Source organism: Encephalitozoon romaleae, chromosome X, assembly GCF_000280035.1.
Source record: "Encephalitozoon romaleae SJ-2008 chromosome X, complete sequence".
Classification (NCBI taxonomy): domain Eukaryota; kingdom Fungi; phylum Microsporidia; family Unikaryonidae; genus Encephalitozoon; species Encephalitozoon romaleae.
The window spans coordinates 32,845-49,168 of record NC_024904.1 but is presented as its reverse complement, the minus strand read 5'-3'; the positions used below and the strand labels follow the sequence as shown (position 1 = coordinate 49,168).

Below are 16,324 nucleotides of genomic sequence, written 5' to 3'. Positions count from 1 at the left end.
GAATGCCTGTGCACAACCCTTGATGAGCTTAGAGAAGTTTCTACAAGCATTCAAGAGTAGAATGGAAGAGCGAAGGTTTCCTTACATAACATCATCGATCTTGTCTTTTGGGGTAGGAGTAGCCATTCTTGGAAGGCCAAATGGCTTCAAAGACCAAAGTATAATAGGATATATTAGACGAGCCAAGGAAAAGATATGCAGATTTGCAAAGGAAAGGGATATGAGCATCCCCACCTTACCCCCACAGGAACAGGCTAGGCCAACCATTGTCTTTGATTGTGAGGATTTTCTTGTGAAAAAGAAGTTTTCGTTTTTCAGCTTTGATTTCCTAGTTACCAAAAGGTCATTTACAGATCTCTTTCTTTTCCATTCTGCTCACATATACGAGTTAGTTCATGTTTCTGAATCATCAGTTAGCTTCAGCAGATATCTACTGCATAGAATAGATCCTTACGGCTGTATTTCCTACAAGGTTTATTGCAAAGACAAGAAAATGTTCAGCAGCAAGCATCTGAACAGGCCCTTAGAGAAGTTTGTGGTAATTTCGACAAGGGAAGGTGAGTATCACAGGGATTTCAATGAAAACATTCTAAGGCTTGAAAAGTGGCAAGGAGAACCTGAATGGGGACTACTAGGCCTTCTGAACTTTCTCCATAACCTTCACTTTATTGGAGTAAAAGACTTCAGGGACACGCTGAAAACATACTTTGGAAAGAATTTCTATAACGCTTATGAAAGAGTCCAAAAGAGTATATTTGTACAACGAAATCTCTTTACTTGGGATGTAGAAAAGAAATACAGAGATAGAGTTAATGAAATCAACAAGAAGAGGCAGAAAGATTTTGAAAAGGCAAAAAGGGTGATGGACATGGATCTTCAGGACAGGGGTGTAAAGGAGGAGGAGGAAGGCTCTATTCTTGGATATGTATTTAGCTTGTGTATCAAGGCATTTATCTAAGAGTGTTGAGGTACAAATAAAAGCCTTCTATTTTAGGAGACCCAGGCCTTTGTGGGCCCAACCTTCTCAAATCTTACTATCTTCAAAACCGATAAGGATATACCCATCAAAATGATAAGAAAGGAAGACATAATGTGTATTGAAAAGACAGGGTCCGGTCCATTCTGGGAGGAATTTCTTGTGTTTATAGAAGTTAGAAAAAGAGTCGGGGGGCTCTATCACCTCCGTGTTATGAAAAAAAAGAAGATAATAGACTATGGGGAGTGTGACATGATACAGAATGAATACTACATCCGATCTCGGATACGACATCCTTTTCTCATCAATACCATATGTGGATTTCAAGACTATGAGCATCTGTTCTTGGTTTCTGAACAATCCCAGAACTACCTTGCCAATTTGATCAGTTCCGAGGGAAGGTTCTCAGCAAAGGTGTCAAGGTTCTATATGGCGGAGATACTTCTGGCAATACAGTACTTGCATTCAAAGGGGTTCACCTATGGATTTCTGTCTCCAAAGAACATGATGATAGGAGACGATGGGCATATAAAGCTGAAATACGACTTTTTGAACGGTATAGACTGTGTTGTTGGAGATTTTGAGGAAAATATAGAGTATGCATCGATAGATTATGCAAACAGTGGAGAGTTTGGGCCTGTGTCTGACTACTGGTCTATGGGAATAATATTATACCATATGCTTGGCGGTATCACTCCGTTTGCAGCACCTGGCATGGATTCCGTTATTACAAGAATTAAGACGAATAGAATTAGGTTCCCGGAGTTTTTTGATGAACATGCCCGAAACTTGATATCAAAGTTGTTAGTTACCTCTCCTAGAGACAGGCTCGGATATATGGAAGAGGATGCAGAGATGATCCGAAAACACCCCTTTTTTGAAGGAATAAGCTGGGTGGATGTTCTAGAGAAAAAGATAAAGCCTCCGTTTCTGTTTAATGTTACGAAAAAGGAATGTACTTCGAGATCGGCAAATCTTAGAATTCTTTATACAACAGATTATCTTCCCGACCAAAAGGACGGATATGGGCAAACATTCAGAGGATATGGAAGCATATATTCTCCGGATATTCATAGGAAGATATGGAGATACGGTTACATTTGACCCCAAGAGGTTTTATAGCGATCCACTGATGTATTGAAGGTGTAGTTTATTTATTCTTTTCCTCTGAGTTATAAAATGTCTTCTTCACAAGGCTAGAGAGACGATCCTGAATAAACATGGGAATCATCCTTGATATCAGGATAATCGGCTTGAATATCCAGGGCACAAAGTCCTCTCTAACACCATTTTCTATGTCTTTCAGAAGCCTTACAGCTACATAGTTTGCATCAAGTGTCCAAACATCCCTGACCTCTCTGAACAATGGAGTGTTAATTTTGTAAGGATAGATTATCATTGTGTCTTTTCCTTCTCTTCTCAATGACTGATTCAAAGTGTGGATGAATGACTTAGAGGCACAATACATGGAATATTCCGGAAGGCCTTGCTGTGACAGTATGGAATTAACAAAAACAAACTTCTTGTATCTAACATTCTTAAGAAGCCATAAATGCAGCTCTACATTCAACTTCAGCATGTCCATTACTTCATTGTATTCCATGTCATCGAACCTTTTATTCCCAACACTTGTTCCAAGATTGGATATGACAATATCGAATGGAGTTGTGATGTCAGGTTTTTCCTTTAGAAGATCTATCTGGTAGTATTTTATATTCTCATGGCCGAAGGACTGAGGAGACTTCCCGATCACATGAACATAGGAGCCCTTTTTTGCGAGCTCCTTTGCGATTTCTAGACCAAGGCCTCTGCTCCCACCAGTGAGACAGACTGTTTTCCCTGCAAGGTTTACTTTGCTCATAGCAAGGCTCTATAGAATTTGAAATATATGGCACCCTAAATGACAACACAAGAAGAGATTTCAAATATCTTCAACAGTGATGGGAAGCTGCTACAGATTGAGTACGGCCTGGAGGCTGTGAACAATGCTCTGCCCATTGTGACTGTTAAGTCGAGGGACATGGTGGTCTGTGCATCGAAGAAAGTTCCTCAGGGCAAGCTTGAAGAATCCAGCCCTACAAGCTTCTACAGGGTATCTGAGAAATGTTATGTGGGGATTACTGGGCTTCCCGGGGACATTGATTATGTTATAAAGAGGATCAAGATGGTTGCAAACAGGAAAACTTTCTCACTTGGAACAGAGGTGACGCCAGATATTTTGTGCAGATCTTTTGCAGATAAGATCCAACAGCTTATTCAAAGTTCCGAGGAAAGGTCGGCTGCATTCAATGCTTCCATATTTGGTTTTGATAGGGAGAAGCCGATGATCTATCAAACAGATATGTCTGGAATTTCATATCCTTGCTATGCCACTGCATCAGGAGAAAAACACGGAAAGATGACTAAGTTTATTGAAAAGAGCTATCGTAAGGATATGGAGGGCAAAGAGCTCTTTGAGGTAGCCATTGGAGCACTGCTTGAATCCATTGGTACAGATTCTGGATGCTCTGAGATTGAAGTGTGCTACTTGAAAGCAGGGCAAGACCTATGCTATTTATCTGCAAAGGAAATCGATAAGATTCTACAAGACATAGCGGAGAAATAAAGCCATTTCTTGTATAATTGAGCTCTATATATCTGATCGAAGAATACGGGATAGGCCTGGTATGGCATATTGGATAGCGGTTCCAGAGAATTTATTTGATGGATTGATTATAGTTCAATGGTATGATGAGCTGTGATTATAGGACAGAAGGGGCTTGTAGTATTCTAGGGGAACCCTTTGGTTTTAATAGATTTTGCAATAGAGTTACTAGGATCTGCAAATTTTTACATCTCCTATATAAAAAAAGAAAACCCCAACCCCAAAGGAATGAGTGAAATCGGATCTTCTGTTCCGGTAGATGAGAATAGGCCTCTTTTCACAGAGGATGAGATTGAAGCACAAGCAAACTCGTCCACAACATGGCCCCTAAGCAGAATTAGGATAGCAAGGTGTGAGTGGAAGCTTTGGAGTGCATTGGCATTTATCTTTGGAGCTTCAGCTTACATATATTCGTTTTCAAGAGTGATGAAGGATTCCTTTGTTTTATCTCGACAATTGCCAGTTGCCATTTCATTTCTTAAGACATGCTTTGTTCTTCCCATGTCCATCATAGCTACAGGTGTTGTGCAGAAGCTTCTAATGACTCGGACAATATCGAAAGTCTTTGACTATACTTTACTTGCGTTTTCATTTCTGTATACCCTAACAGGGGCTGTGCTTTTTCCTTTTGCAAGGAGTATCCAACCAGGATTCTACTTTTCAAGGGATATCTTTGCAGACGAAAAGATGGCATACAAAGGATTTGAGTTCCTCTTTGCGATTTTTCTGATATTCAATGAATGGACCACGAGTTTTGTCTATGTGTGTGCAGAGTTGTTTGGGTCATTAGTTGTACAGTTTATGTTCCTTTCGTTTGCAAACGAGGCACTTACTGTCAGACAATCCACACGAATGGTACCGTTGTTTTACGTTGTTTCCAACATTCTTCTTCTTCTGTCATCTGAATCGACATCTTTCTATTCAAGGAAGGTAAAGGAATGGGACTATGACACTACGAGCTGGGTTACAAACTCTTTCTTTGTTATATTTGGAGTTATTATAGCCATTACTTACCTAGTCAAGAAGTATGCGGAAAACACTATCCTTAAGAAACAGCTATTCATAAGAACAGAAGGAGTTAAGAAGAAGGGAAAGAAATCTTCGGCTGGGTTTTCTGAGAGTTTGAAGCTGATGGCGCAATCCAAGTTTTTGGTTGCTATGGTTTTGAATGCCCTCTTCTATTATGCAGGTACAAATCTCATCGAATCTTCGTGGAAGAATGGTATAAGTGTTGCTGCAGATGCCTATAACATGGAAAAGAGAGCATATTCTGCCTCCATTGTATCCGGAGAACAACGGGTTGTTGGTGCCTTAGTTGCAATAATTTTGCTGACACCCATATCTACCCTTGTGCAGACACATGGATGGATAACTATGGCCATTGTACCTCCATTGGTTACATTGGTATCTTCTATAGTGGTATTTGGATCAGCATTCTTTAACTATTCAAATTACCCACCTGGGAAGACAGGGGTTGTTCTTTCTTCTTTAGTCAAAGGATATACCCCGAATTTCTATTTAGAATGCAATATAGGGATTTATTGTGTGAGCGGAATGAAGATAGCGAAGTATGCCTTTTATGACATTTCAAAAGAAGCCATTTCACTTCAAATTGATCCATTATACAGGCCTAGGTTGAAGGCAGTTTACGATGGGCTTTGTGGAAAGCTTGGGAAGTCAATAGGGTCTCTCTATGCAATGTTTTGGTCTTTAATGGGATACAACGACGTAAGGGCTGCAGCACCCATTACTCTAGGCATGTGGTTGATAATATCACCCATCTGGATATTCTCGGTTATATATCTAAATCGAAAATACAATCAATCCATTCAGACTTCATCTCCAATTGATCTTGATCTTTTCTCTGGGAAGAAGGATCTCGAATAAATTAATTCGCCTAGTTTACTAATGTTTCTAGATTTATTTTGTTTATTCAAATCTTAACTCCTATACTTGCCAATCAATAGGAGATTTTCCATGGTCCATAAGATATTTGTTGGCTTTGGAAAAATGCTTGCATCCGAAAAAATGATTGGAGCTGAGAGGGCTTGGGTGCCCACAGGCCAATACCAAGTGCTTGCTCCTGCTGATGAATTTGCCTTTTGCTTGGGCGTGCCTTCCCCATAACATAAACACAACATTGGTACATCTTTCATTTATAGTTTGAAGAATCCTACTTGTGAATTCTCTCCATCCAATACCAGCATGAGAATTCGGTCGGTTTTTTGTGACAGTGAGAACATCGTTCAATAATAGCACACCTCTCTTGGCCCACATAGACAGATCTCCATGAGAAGGAATCTCAAATCCTTCAATATCAGAACTTATCTCCAAGTATATGTTTTTGAGACTCGGCGGAATGGGAACACCCATGGGAACAGAAAAAGACAATCCCATTGCTTGATTGTCGTTGTGGTAAGGATCTTGGCCCATTATAACAACCTTTGTCGCCTCTAATGGAAAGAAGCTTGAAAACGTAAATATCTTATCAATCGGAGGTAGATGATTTCTGTTCCCATGGAGAAACCTCTTGATTCCCCTGAAATAATCCTTTCCAAACTCCGACTTCAGATATCCTCTCCATCTCAGGTCAATCTTCTCTTCTAGCTTGCAGTATTCGCATGGATTGACACATCCTTCACAGATCCAGTCTGTTTCTTGAATTTTACTTGGTATCACAACAGTTGCGATCTTTTTTTTGGAAAATATGTCATCTAGGCTCATCTGTCTTTTTCCAAGACCATTCCTACTATCTGGATGGGAGGAAGCCCCTCCAGACCTATCTTCCTTATGCTCCTTCATATTCTTTGAACTTTTATTGGTGTAGATATGTCTCTCCTCTTTTTCTTGCTCCATCATCCTTTTATTAGGATAGGCATTTAATAATTTAAAATGGTTTTATTACCGAATACAGGTGCATTGATTATATGTAGTTTTGTAGCTTATTGTTCTTGAGAACTCTGAACAACCATCCATGATAGACTCATGGGTATAAGCAGGTGGAAGCGGCCACAAGCAAAATCATATAAAGTGACTATCCTTATTTAGGGGACAAATTAAATTACTGTGCATGCAATTCCAAAGCAATAAGCCGTTCTTCATCAAAATGTAAGCCTTACCCTCTCTGAGCGACTTTCTGTTTTTAATCAATTTTATCGTCAACTTACTCAACCCTAAATGAGCGCACTTCATCCATCTGCGTTCCCTAAAGATTCTTACCTTTTCGAAACAGAGGAGGAGTTGGAGGAAGAGGTCTACAAGAAGACCGGGATTTTCAAGCACATAAGAATAGCAAGAAATGAGTGGTCCAGAGTCCTATACTTGTCACTTCTATTTGGTGCCATAACAGTGGTTCACACAACAATGGGAAATCTAAGAGAAATGATACTTATGGGGAGGCAGGACCCTATGTCTATGTTCTTTATCAAGTCGATTTTTCTTCCGCCATGTTCCTTATTCTTTGTCTGGACAATTCAGCTAGGACTAAATTTCTTCACACCATCCAAGATGTTTGATATAACCCTGATACTCTTCTCCGGGTGCTACATTTTTTTCGGATTAGTTATGTGGCCATTCAAAGCATATATTCAAAAGGACTTTTATTGGGCAAGAGACATCTTTGGGGATGGAAAGATGGAATCACTCAGAGTTCATTTTCTTTATCCTGTATTTCTTGTTTTCAATGAGTGGACGTCTTCGTTTCTTTTTCTATGCTCAGAAATGTGGGGCGCGCTGGTGGTATCCTACTTCTTCAACCTCTTTACTAATGAGGTATCGACAAGAAAGCAATCCCAAAGATACATATCAGTTTATAATATATCAAACGCCATATCGATTTTCCTCTCTGCCATTTTTACGCTGATGTTCAACAAGTGGAGGGATAGCGTTGTGTTTGAAACGAAGGAATTGGGGTTCAGAGTACTGATCTTGGCATTGGCTTTCATTGTTCTTGGAGTTCTGGGCTTGAAGAAATATATAGAGAAGAGAATACTTCCTATACCTGTGTTTCTTATCAAAGAAGCAAAAACGCCGAACGTGAAAAAAAAGGAGGTTGAGATAAAGGAAGTCGGAAAAGCCTTGTCTCGGTCAAAGCTATTATTGGCCATATCCTTAAATGTACTTCTTTACGGAGTATCCTCTACATTAGTAGAAGCAACGTTTAAAAGTGGGATAGCTGTAGGTGCTAAATACACAAATAACTCAAAGGAGACGTTTTCAAACTTCTATAACGGGATGGAGCAGATAATAATTGCTATGTCTCTACTAGTCGTAGTCAATACTCCATATTCTGCATTGATCAAGAAAGGTGGGTGGAAGTATGTAGCATCACTTCCCATAATGGTGGTTGTGTTTTCATTTTTTTCTGTGTTCCTGGTTGCTTTTTATAATGTAGGAGCATATGGCGGGGGAAATGTGCTCTTTGGATCTCTCTTCAAGGGCAGAAAGCCGATGTTCTTTCTTGAAAATACCCTTGGGCTTGTGACAAATGCATCTTTGAAGATAGGAAAGTATCTCGGAGCTGATGCCTCGAAGGAAGCCATTTCCATGCAGATAGATCCTCTATACAGAGCAAAGTACAAGGCTGTCTATGACGGGCTTTGCGGAAAGCTTGGAAAGTCTTTGGGGTCTGTGATATGCACAATCATGACTGGGATATGGGATATAACAGACATTCGTATGGCCTCGAGTGTGTCTGGAATTCTTGTTGCGATTATAATTATGTTATGGCTTTGTGTCTTGAGATACCTGAACAAAAAGTTTCAGACGGCTATGGAAAACAATACCTACATTGAGTTAGAAGAGTTTTAATGGAATGAACGCTTCGAGTTCTATACCGATCATATATGATATGAATTGGAAGTAGGAGCTTATATAAAAGTTTATGAAATCCTTTTGCTTTTATTGAAATATTTCCATAAAAGATCCTTATTGTTCCAACTATCCTTCAATTTCCATTTCTTGTAGCAAAGATAATGGTAAAACATCATGTATTTCATCAAGGTTTTTACCCTAAAAGATGCCTGCAAAGAATATGTTTGGAATCATTGGACTTGAATACCAGCTTCCCTCTCTCTACATCAATCAAGAGGAGGTTGCTAATAACATCGACTTTGAGGTTGATAAGATAAAAATAGGATTGGGACTCGAGCAAATGGGTGTTCCATCTAGAAGAGAGGATGCCATTTCACTTGCATTGAATGCAGTCAGTAGACTGATAACAAGATATGGTGTTAGCCCTTTGGATGTTGGGAGACTAGAGGTTGGTACAGAAAGCAACCCCGATGGATCTAAATCCATTAAGTCATATCTTACCGACCTGTTTCCGGGGAACACTTCCATGTGCGGGTGTGACAATGTACATGCCTGCTATAGCGGAACAAATGCATTGCTGAATGCAATTGCATGGATGGAATCATCCTTGTGGGATGGAAGATTTGCAATTGTTGTTGCTACTGATGTGGCAATGTACAAAGATAAGAACTGCCTGCCAACAGGAGGTGCTGGAGCAGTTGCAATCCTATTGGGGCCGAACTGCATCTACAGAGTCATTCCATCAAGCATAACCCATTACTTTTCAAACCAATTTGATTTCATGAAGCCCAAGGAACTACACCCGTTTCCGGTTGTCAAGGGAAAAGAATCAATAGAAAACTACAGGACTGCGTTTGAAATATGCTATGGAGAGCTTAAGAAGAAAATGGACGACTTGGGATCGTTTGATTACATTGCACTCCATTCTCCATACACAAGACTTCCAGAAAAGATATGTGTCGCAAACCACATAGACAGGAAGAAGTTTATAAAGTCCTTAGAGGCTTCCAGGAAAAACGGAAATGCATATTCAGCCTCTTTGTATCTTTCACTGATCTCCCTACTTGATGGACACGACGGAGAAATTGGAGAGAAAGTCTTGTTGTTCTCGTATGGATCCGGGACATCCAGCTCGATGTTTTGCTTGGAAAGAGTTTCCAAAGGCTGTATGATTACTGGATTCAGAGAAAGACTATCCGAAAGAAAAGAGATATCATATCAGGAATTCATAAAGCTTATTGAGGATCCTATACCACAGGACAACTATGAGACTCAGGAAAAAGTCTACCTACCCGGATACTACCTGAAGAGAATATCCTCCTTTGCAAGACATTATGAATTTTTAACAGAATAAATTCTTTTCTTTTGGATATGAACTTTAAAGAATGTTATTATTTTATATGGAAAGCCCTCATGTCGTTAAAGGACCAGCTATTGAAGCTTAAGAAGTGCAGGAGAGCCATTCATTCAAGAGAGGGTGAGAGAGTGAGATTTGGAGACACGGAAGATATGGACGACGAGACGATTCTTGATCTTGTTCCGATCCAGACTCCATACACAAGTACCAGAAGCTTGTTTTTTGACCGCCAGAAGCAAACCGAAGAAAAAGAGGAAAGGTTTAGTAGGAAGTTTTCTAAGTTCCTGAAGGATCTAGTGAAGTATGGAAACACAAATGATATCGAGTATTTGTTTGATTATCTTGTAAGAAGATACTTATGTGACACCTTCAACCCGAAGGAAATGATTTTTTTCTTACTTCCATTTAGGAAGTACTATGGGCAGATTTTATGCCTGAGCAGAAGATCGGACTTCAATTACTTTTCTGTGCAGCCGACATACTCATATCAATTTATTGGGAATCTTTGCCTGAGGGAAAGGCAGTTCTTTGACTTTTTTGTGGAATACTTCGAGTATTTCAAATACGTACGAGAATTCTGTCTCGACGTACTTGGATATATAATTTCTGGGATGAGAAATGTAGACAAAGACTTTTCAATGCAATTTTTCGAGATAATATCCCACTTGATTAAGTTAGAGGAAAACGGTGTGGCAGTAAAAGTGTTTTTCGAGATAAGAGATTATATCGAAGAAGTTCTTGATGAGTTTATCGAGGTTCTGGTGCCTCATTTCAATAAGGAATATCTTATATCAAGAAGACCGAGGGAAGTAGAACGTGAGATTAGTATTCCACACTCGGAAGCTGCGTTTTTTAGAAATATATATGACAATGAAGAGGATAGGAAAATTCTAGGTGACATCAGCAGATATAAGAACTACGTGATATGGTTATACAGAGAGGGGCTGGCTCTGAAATCATTCAGCGATTCGGAATTCAAAGCTTTGAAAATTCTGTGTGGAATCGAGGAGGGGAGGATTGATGGAGAGATATCTATCTATATTGATTTATTTAATGAACTAAGAGACAAGAAGGGACTTATTGAGCTGTTGAACTATAACTTCCCTAAGGACATTCTCATACTTACTCCATATATGGGAGATGAAGATAAGGCATATCTATCACGGTTGTCTCCATGGTTATGGAAGTGTTTGATAACCGAGAGCAACTATGACATGGTTGTCATGAATATGCCAAGAAGAACCATCAAGGAGGATCTGACCAAGATCATGAAGGTGTGCTTAAAGTATGTAAGATATGATGCGTCTGTGTTTATAGAGTACTTGGACAGGGAGGCACTTCTGTTACTAATGGAGGAATGCTTAGAAGATATCTTTGTAAGAAACATTGTTGATACAGCCAAGCTTATGAGCATAGACTTAACACCTATAATTGTTGAAAAGAGGTTCTACACCAACCCAGGATACTTGAACTATCTTTCAGAAGAGCCAAGAGGTCTTACGGTGGAGATGAGCAGGAGGATATTTGAAGATACCATGAAACACCCTGGAAAAGCACATGTGGATGCATTTTGTAGATATCTGCATCAAATAGAAGACCAGGGGCTTGTAAATGATGCCCTGAGATGCTTAATAGAAAAGGGATATTTCTATCCAACATTCTACTCTGCGCTAATGTTTCATATGGAAGTATTGAGTGAAGAAAGTTGTGAAAGAATTTTAGATATAAGGGGATTCTCTAAGGAAAACTATCCTGTTGTTGATAGGTTATATAGATATCGGGAGAATATAGCTGATGAATGTCTTATGGAAAGGCATTACGACGCTCTCTTTTTTCTATGCAAAAGATATGGATTTTCTAAGGTCCTTGGAAACAGAAACGATGAGTATGTAACGGATTTCGTTGATATGCTGTCTAAGCAAGATTTACCCCCTGAAGAAGTGGAGGAATTGATCCACTATTCTTCTTCTCTTATTGCATTTGAAAGGAAGAAAATAGTCAAGACACTGTTCCAAAATAGATATGTTCCTCATCTTATAAAATGTGGTATGCTAAAGGAGTGGCAAGTCATAAAGGTCATTGCTATTGAGCTGATCCTCCAATACAACCAGCATAGACAATTCTGCTTTGATTATTTCCTCAGTAATTACAATGATTTCAAAAATGATCTTGATCTTCTGGACGTAATCATAAGAGATGGAATCAGTGTAGACTATGCAAAGCTTATGGAGGTCTTCAAAGGCTCCGAAAGCTATTTCAGAAGTGGGCTTGCAGACATTCTTTTGAGGAACCTTTCATTCAATTCCTTGGGATTTGTGCCTGTGATTACTCCGAGTATGATAGAATACAAGAAGGAGTCTGTTAGGATACTCTTTAAGGAACATAAAAACATCATGGGTCCCTATGTCAAGGATGTTCTTCTAAAATTCCCAGAAATAGAAGACTGTATGTTTGAAATTGATCCTCGGCACCTTCTTGCAGGATCCATGAAAGCATACACAGATGTGCCAAATGATCGCCATCTTGAGTTCATGTATAAGGTACTCGATCTCCCAGACATATTTTTACCCTTGCCCGTACTTGAGAGGATCATGACATTCCTTGGCGCAAATGTCTCAAGAGCAAAAGGCAGACTTTTTACGAAGTTCTTCGGAGTCTATCTAAGGGCTTATCCATCTGCAGGTGAAAAGATTCAACTTCTTTTGGAAACCCTCTATTCAAGCAATAGAAATATCTTTTTTGAGGTGTCTAAAACATCCCTTCCTCTGTGTTACAAAATCTTTAAGCCGTATTCTGATACCATGGTCAGGATGGCCAAGGAAAAAAATAGAGATGCAATAGCATTCATAACTGAATATTTATATTGGGATCTAGAATACCGTATTCCCCACAGAAAACTATTTGAGGCATTTTTTGAATTCTATTGTGATGAGCCAGACATTCTATATGCTAGGTGTATCAGCAGTATCCTCAGGCATAATCCAGAAGAAATTGAATATGCTAACGATATGATGCTTAACAAAATGAAAGGAGACAAGGCTGTTATAATCCTAGAGCTACTCCAAGTGCTATACCAGAAAGTATATCACTTTAAGAAATGCCTTGTAAAAAGCTCCCCATACTTCGCATTAGTCGTGGATAGTACAAGAAAAGATATCTCAAGTGCTGCTAGGAAACTGCTTAGTATAATTGAAAGGAAACATAACAAGGGTGGGTATCAACTACTTCAGTTATAAGCACCGACTTCACTTTTAGGTGTTAAATGAAAGGAGTAAAGGCCTCAAAGTACCGATTTTAATAAATCAAAGGTTCAGATATTTTTATTTCCTTTCTACAAGTGAGATCCTATATCCCAGTGCAGTTGCTCCAATTACACCTGATACCACAATGTTATATATCAACTTGGAATAGAATTCATTTATGTTCTCATTTTTTTCGATGGGTTTGTCTGTTTCTTTGACACCCACCTTCATCGCCTCTTTTTTGCACAAGGTTTTGTTTTCAATGGTTATCACCATTGTTTTGTAGAAATATCTGATCTCGCATCTTGTTTGGCTTACTTCAAGTAGAAGAACACTCCTATTCTGGAAGTAAGAGCTTAGATACGAGTATGCCAGGGCCTCATGGGTACATCCATACTGAAGAACTTCATTGTAGAATAGTTTCCTTACAGAAGAATTATTGTTTCTGCAACACTTGGGGAGATCAGAATCATTTATGAGAAAAAAGAAGTTTGAGAGAAGCAATCCTCCTTCCCTCGGATGGGGAGAAAGACTCAGCATCGTTCTAAACTCGCAATTGTGGCATGACCAGCAATCTATCAATTCTTCCCATCCCTCTTGAGGTAGTCGATTCAGCGATTTATAAGTCATTTCATTTCCATGCAAGCATCTAAATGCATCTGGAAGAGCCTCTTCTACGTCGGGATCTTCAGACCATAAAAGGCTATTCTCCATCACACTAACAGCCATAATTTTTACTCCTTCCTGGTTTTCCATATACAGAAAGTCAAGGCCTATACAGCCTTTGAATGCGCTGAAAACTTCATCATTCGTTAGATACAAAAACCCTTTTCTAGTATCTGGTGGCAGCTCTAACATCCGTGGGGAGAAGGAAAACTACTTTATTGACAAAAAGAAGAATCATCCAAAAGTCTTTTGGTAATACAAGCCCTCGGAATCAAATGCTTTACCAATTATTTCTTTAAGTTTATCAGCCTCCTTCTTCATTTCACCGTATTCCCTTGCAGGCCTATCTACCGAATCCAAAGCCCCCTTTTCATATATGTCATCATTTCTCTTAAGATCTCCGGATACTCTTGGAACTATATGCACATGGACGTGGAATACTGTTTGCCCAGCACAGGGGCCATCCTGAACCCCTAACGTAAATCCATCGCATAGATCTTTGAGCCCTTTCATCGCAACCCTTACAGTATTGAACAGATCAGATGTCTCCTCGTTTGTCAACTCATATATCCTCTGCTTCTTAGATATAGGGGATATTAGTATGTGCAAAGGAAGAAATGGCCTGAGGTTTGTGAAGACAAATGAATGCTTTGTTCTCACTATAACATGGTCGTAAGGAATTATTTTGTCTCCGAATTCCATTTATTGGGGCAAATCGGTACCGGAAAATATACTCATGCAAGTATTCGAATATTTAAAGGATTAAGGTATGTGATATGACAATAACTAGATCAAGAAAAAAAACTTGCAACTCCAAAAGCCCTGGGCGCCACCGAGAATCGAACTCGGGTCACATGCACCCGAAGCACGTATCTTACCACTGGACTATGGCGCCTCCAAATGCAGGTCCTTGCACCAGCAATGCAGTTACCTGCCTGTGGTGGGAAAATCTTACATGGGTTAGTAGAAATATTTTTATTATTAGAAATTAATCACTAAATGTATATGAATTCAGGTATTGTATTTTTTGAGCTTTCATCTCTCTTTCTAGTATATTTACAATTTCAGCTCTTCTATCATGCTTTTTCTTGATATCTTGGAAGTTGGACTGATGTTGAATAGCAAAAGAAATCTTGACATTATCGCCCTCGGCCCTGAACTCCCGAATGTAAATCTCTCCAGAAAATGATTTTGTGGACTCTGAAACAGCTTTTGTAATCCCGTCCTTGAGCTTAAGAGCTGTATCAAACGAAGTCGTCTTACTCACCAGAATTCCAACCTCCGAGAACTGCTTTCCCGATCTTCTTATATTATGGATTTTTGCTCGGAATAGGGTAGACGTTGGTATAAATACCAATCTGCCATTCACCCCAGTAAAGGTTGAAGATAGTAAGTCAACGGAGGACACATAAAGCTCCTCTCCATCTATTACAACTCTATCTCCGCAGTCGTAGGGGTGGTTCACCAGAAGAAATATGAAGCAGTTGTATATCTCCTTGATGGTATCAGAAAATATCCAACTGAAGGTGACCATCGACGGAAGAATAGTTGCGAGTAGTCCTGAGTAGTTAATTCCTAGAAGAATCATTACTAATATGACTCCAAAGTACATGGCAACTGCCATCAATATTATATCCAGTTTGTTTATGACAATGTCTCTAGACTGGAGTGTTCTTGATATGTCTGTTCTCTCCTTGTACAGAGCAACAGCTCTGGTCTTAAGATCTTCAAATGTTATTGGAAGAGGACTATCTTTTTCCTTAGCCTCAGAGCTTTCGGCTAGGTATGTGTATACTTCCTTGTGGTTGTCCGGAAAGAACTTCTCCAGATCCTCATACAAAATTGTCCGAACCTCTAGAAACCCAAAAATAGATTCTGCAACAGTCTCTGCCCCCTCTACCGAATTCAGTTTTAGGTCGTTGTATTTCAAATAGAACCCCGGGTCAAAATCGGGCTGAATAGTTTCAGCAAGCTCCTTTCTCTCTCCCGGGGCTGCCTCTGAAATGGCTGCCAGTTTCTTGAATACAAATGTTTTATAATTGATGTCCCATATCCTGTTTCTATACTCCTTCCTTCTTATCTCAGAAATCATGAAGCACATGAAAAACTTCTCTATAAACACCACAGATATAAAAACCGAGTACATAAGTACCATGGTAATAATATTATACTTGTAACTTCCATCATTCTTCCCAAACTCATATGGCTGGGAGGTGATTGATGCAGAAAAAAAGACCAGGAGTGCTATGAGAGACTGCTTCCAGCACCAGGACGTCGAGTTTATCACTTGAATGACTTCTATAGTATATTCATCAAGTTCATAGTTAAATAAGTTTAAAACCCAAATTATGATATAAAGAATATTGTTAGCGAACAAAGAGACCATTACATAAATAGTATAACACATCGATATGAAAAGATTGATCCGAAAGAATAAGTATGTTGGGCCTTTTCCTGTGTTCTCAAATACCTGGACCGGAAGGTATATCGCATCTTTTCCATTCTCCAGAAATGCAAGAATCACAGGGAATATCATGAATAGAATCACCACAATAAATATCTCTACCAACCTTCTGACAGTCTCAGGAACATAACAGAACCGACTATTCAGATAGCTATCTATGTTC

The 16,324-nt window shown here is 39.3% G+C and overlaps 12 protein-coding genes and 1 non-coding gene across 13 annotated transcripts; 7 read left to right on the top strand and 6 right to left on the bottom strand.

Annotated features, from left to right (window-relative positions):
- Positions 1-22: 22 nt before the first annotated feature.
- Positions 23-958, top strand: EROM_100450 (hypothetical protein; the record flags this gene model as incomplete). The annotated part of the gene is made up of 1 exon (XM_009267083.1): positions 23-958. The coding sequence occupies one exon, from the start codon at positions 23-25 to the stop codon at positions 956-958; it is 936 nt and encodes a 311-aa protein (XP_009265358.1).
- A 111-nt stretch (positions 959-1,069) lies between these two features.
- Positions 1,070-2,080, top strand: EROM_100440 (ribosomal protein S6 kinase; the record flags this gene model as incomplete). Its single annotated transcript, XM_009267082.1, has 1 exon — positions 1,070-2,080. One exon carries the CDS (start codon positions 1,070-1,072, stop codon positions 2,078-2,080), a length of 1,011 nt encoding a protein of 336 aa, XP_009265357.1.
- A 46-nt stretch (positions 2,081-2,126) lies between these two features.
- On the bottom strand, positions 2,127-2,837 carry EROM_100430 (putative short chain oxidoreductase; the record flags this gene model as incomplete). The annotated part of the gene is made up of 1 exon (XM_009267081.1): positions 2,127-2,837. The coding sequence occupies one exon, from the start codon at positions 2,835-2,837 to the stop codon at positions 2,127-2,129; it is 711 nt and encodes a 236-aa protein (XP_009265356.1).
- Positions 2,838-2,876: 39 nt separating this feature from the next.
- On the top strand, positions 2,877-3,581 carry EROM_100420 (proteasome alpha subunit C6; the record flags this gene model as incomplete). Its single annotated transcript, XM_009267080.1, has 1 exon — positions 2,877-3,581. One exon carries the CDS (start codon positions 2,877-2,879, stop codon positions 3,579-3,581), a length of 705 nt encoding a protein of 234 aa, XP_009265355.1.
- Positions 3,582-3,848: 267 nt separating this feature from the next.
- On the top strand, positions 3,849-5,507 carry EROM_100410 (ATP/ADP translocase; the record flags this gene model as incomplete). Its single annotated transcript, XM_009267079.1, has 1 exon — positions 3,849-5,507. One exon carries the CDS (start codon positions 3,849-3,851, stop codon positions 5,505-5,507), a length of 1,659 nt encoding a protein of 552 aa, XP_009265354.1.
- Positions 5,508-5,567: 60 nt separating this feature from the next.
- On the bottom strand, positions 5,568-6,479 carry EROM_100400 (uracyl-DNA glycosylase; the record flags this gene model as incomplete). The annotated part of the gene is made up of 1 exon (XM_009267078.1): positions 5,568-6,479. The coding sequence occupies one exon, from the start codon at positions 6,477-6,479 to the stop codon at positions 5,568-5,570; it is 912 nt and encodes a 303-aa protein (XP_009265353.1).
- Positions 6,480-6,797: 318 nt separating this feature from the next.
- Positions 6,798-8,429, top strand: EROM_100390 (ATP/ADP translocase; the record flags this gene model as incomplete). The annotated part of the gene is made up of 1 exon (XM_009267077.1): positions 6,798-8,429. The coding sequence occupies one exon, from the start codon at positions 6,798-6,800 to the stop codon at positions 8,427-8,429; it is 1,632 nt and encodes a 543-aa protein (XP_009265352.1).
- A 208-nt stretch (positions 8,430-8,637) lies between these two features.
- EROM_100380 (3-hydroxy-3-methylglutaryl-CoA synthase 2) lies at positions 8,638-9,786 on the top strand (the record flags this gene model as incomplete). Its single annotated transcript, XM_009267076.1, has 1 exon — positions 8,638-9,786. One exon carries the CDS (start codon positions 8,638-8,640, stop codon positions 9,784-9,786), a length of 1,149 nt encoding a protein of 382 aa, XP_009265351.1.
- A 59-nt stretch (positions 9,787-9,845) lies between these two features.
- EROM_100370 (hypothetical protein) lies at positions 9,846-13,025 on the top strand (the record flags this gene model as incomplete). The annotated part of the gene is made up of 1 exon (XM_009267075.1): positions 9,846-13,025. The coding sequence occupies one exon, from the start codon at positions 9,846-9,848 to the stop codon at positions 13,023-13,025; it is 3,180 nt and encodes a 1,059-aa protein (XP_009265350.1).
- Positions 13,026-13,109: 84 nt separating this feature from the next.
- On the bottom strand, positions 13,110-13,889 carry EROM_100360 (putative metal-binding protein; the record flags this gene model as incomplete). Its single annotated transcript, XM_009267074.1, has 1 exon — positions 13,110-13,889. One exon carries the CDS (start codon positions 13,887-13,889, stop codon positions 13,110-13,112), a length of 780 nt encoding a protein of 259 aa, XP_009265349.1.
- Positions 13,890-13,931: 42 nt separating this feature from the next.
- On the bottom strand, positions 13,932-14,399 carry EROM_100350 (HIT bis 5'-adenosyl triphosphatase; the record flags this gene model as incomplete). The annotated part of the gene is made up of 1 exon (XM_009267073.1): positions 13,932-14,399. One exon carries the CDS (start codon positions 14,397-14,399, stop codon positions 13,932-13,934), a length of 468 nt encoding a protein of 155 aa, XP_009265348.1.
- A 122-nt stretch (positions 14,400-14,521) lies between these two features.
- EROM_100340 lies at positions 14,522-14,592 on the bottom strand. The gene has a single exon. It is a non-coding gene; the product is annotated as a tRNA-Pro (tRNA).
- A 93-nt stretch (positions 14,593-14,685) lies between these two features.
- On the bottom strand, positions 14,686-16,233 carry EROM_100330 (hypothetical protein; the record flags this gene model as incomplete). Its single annotated transcript, XM_009267072.1, has 1 exon — positions 14,686-16,233. One exon carries the CDS (start codon positions 16,231-16,233, stop codon positions 14,686-14,688), a length of 1,548 nt encoding a protein of 515 aa, XP_009265347.1.
- Positions 16,234-16,324: the final 91 nt, after the last annotated feature.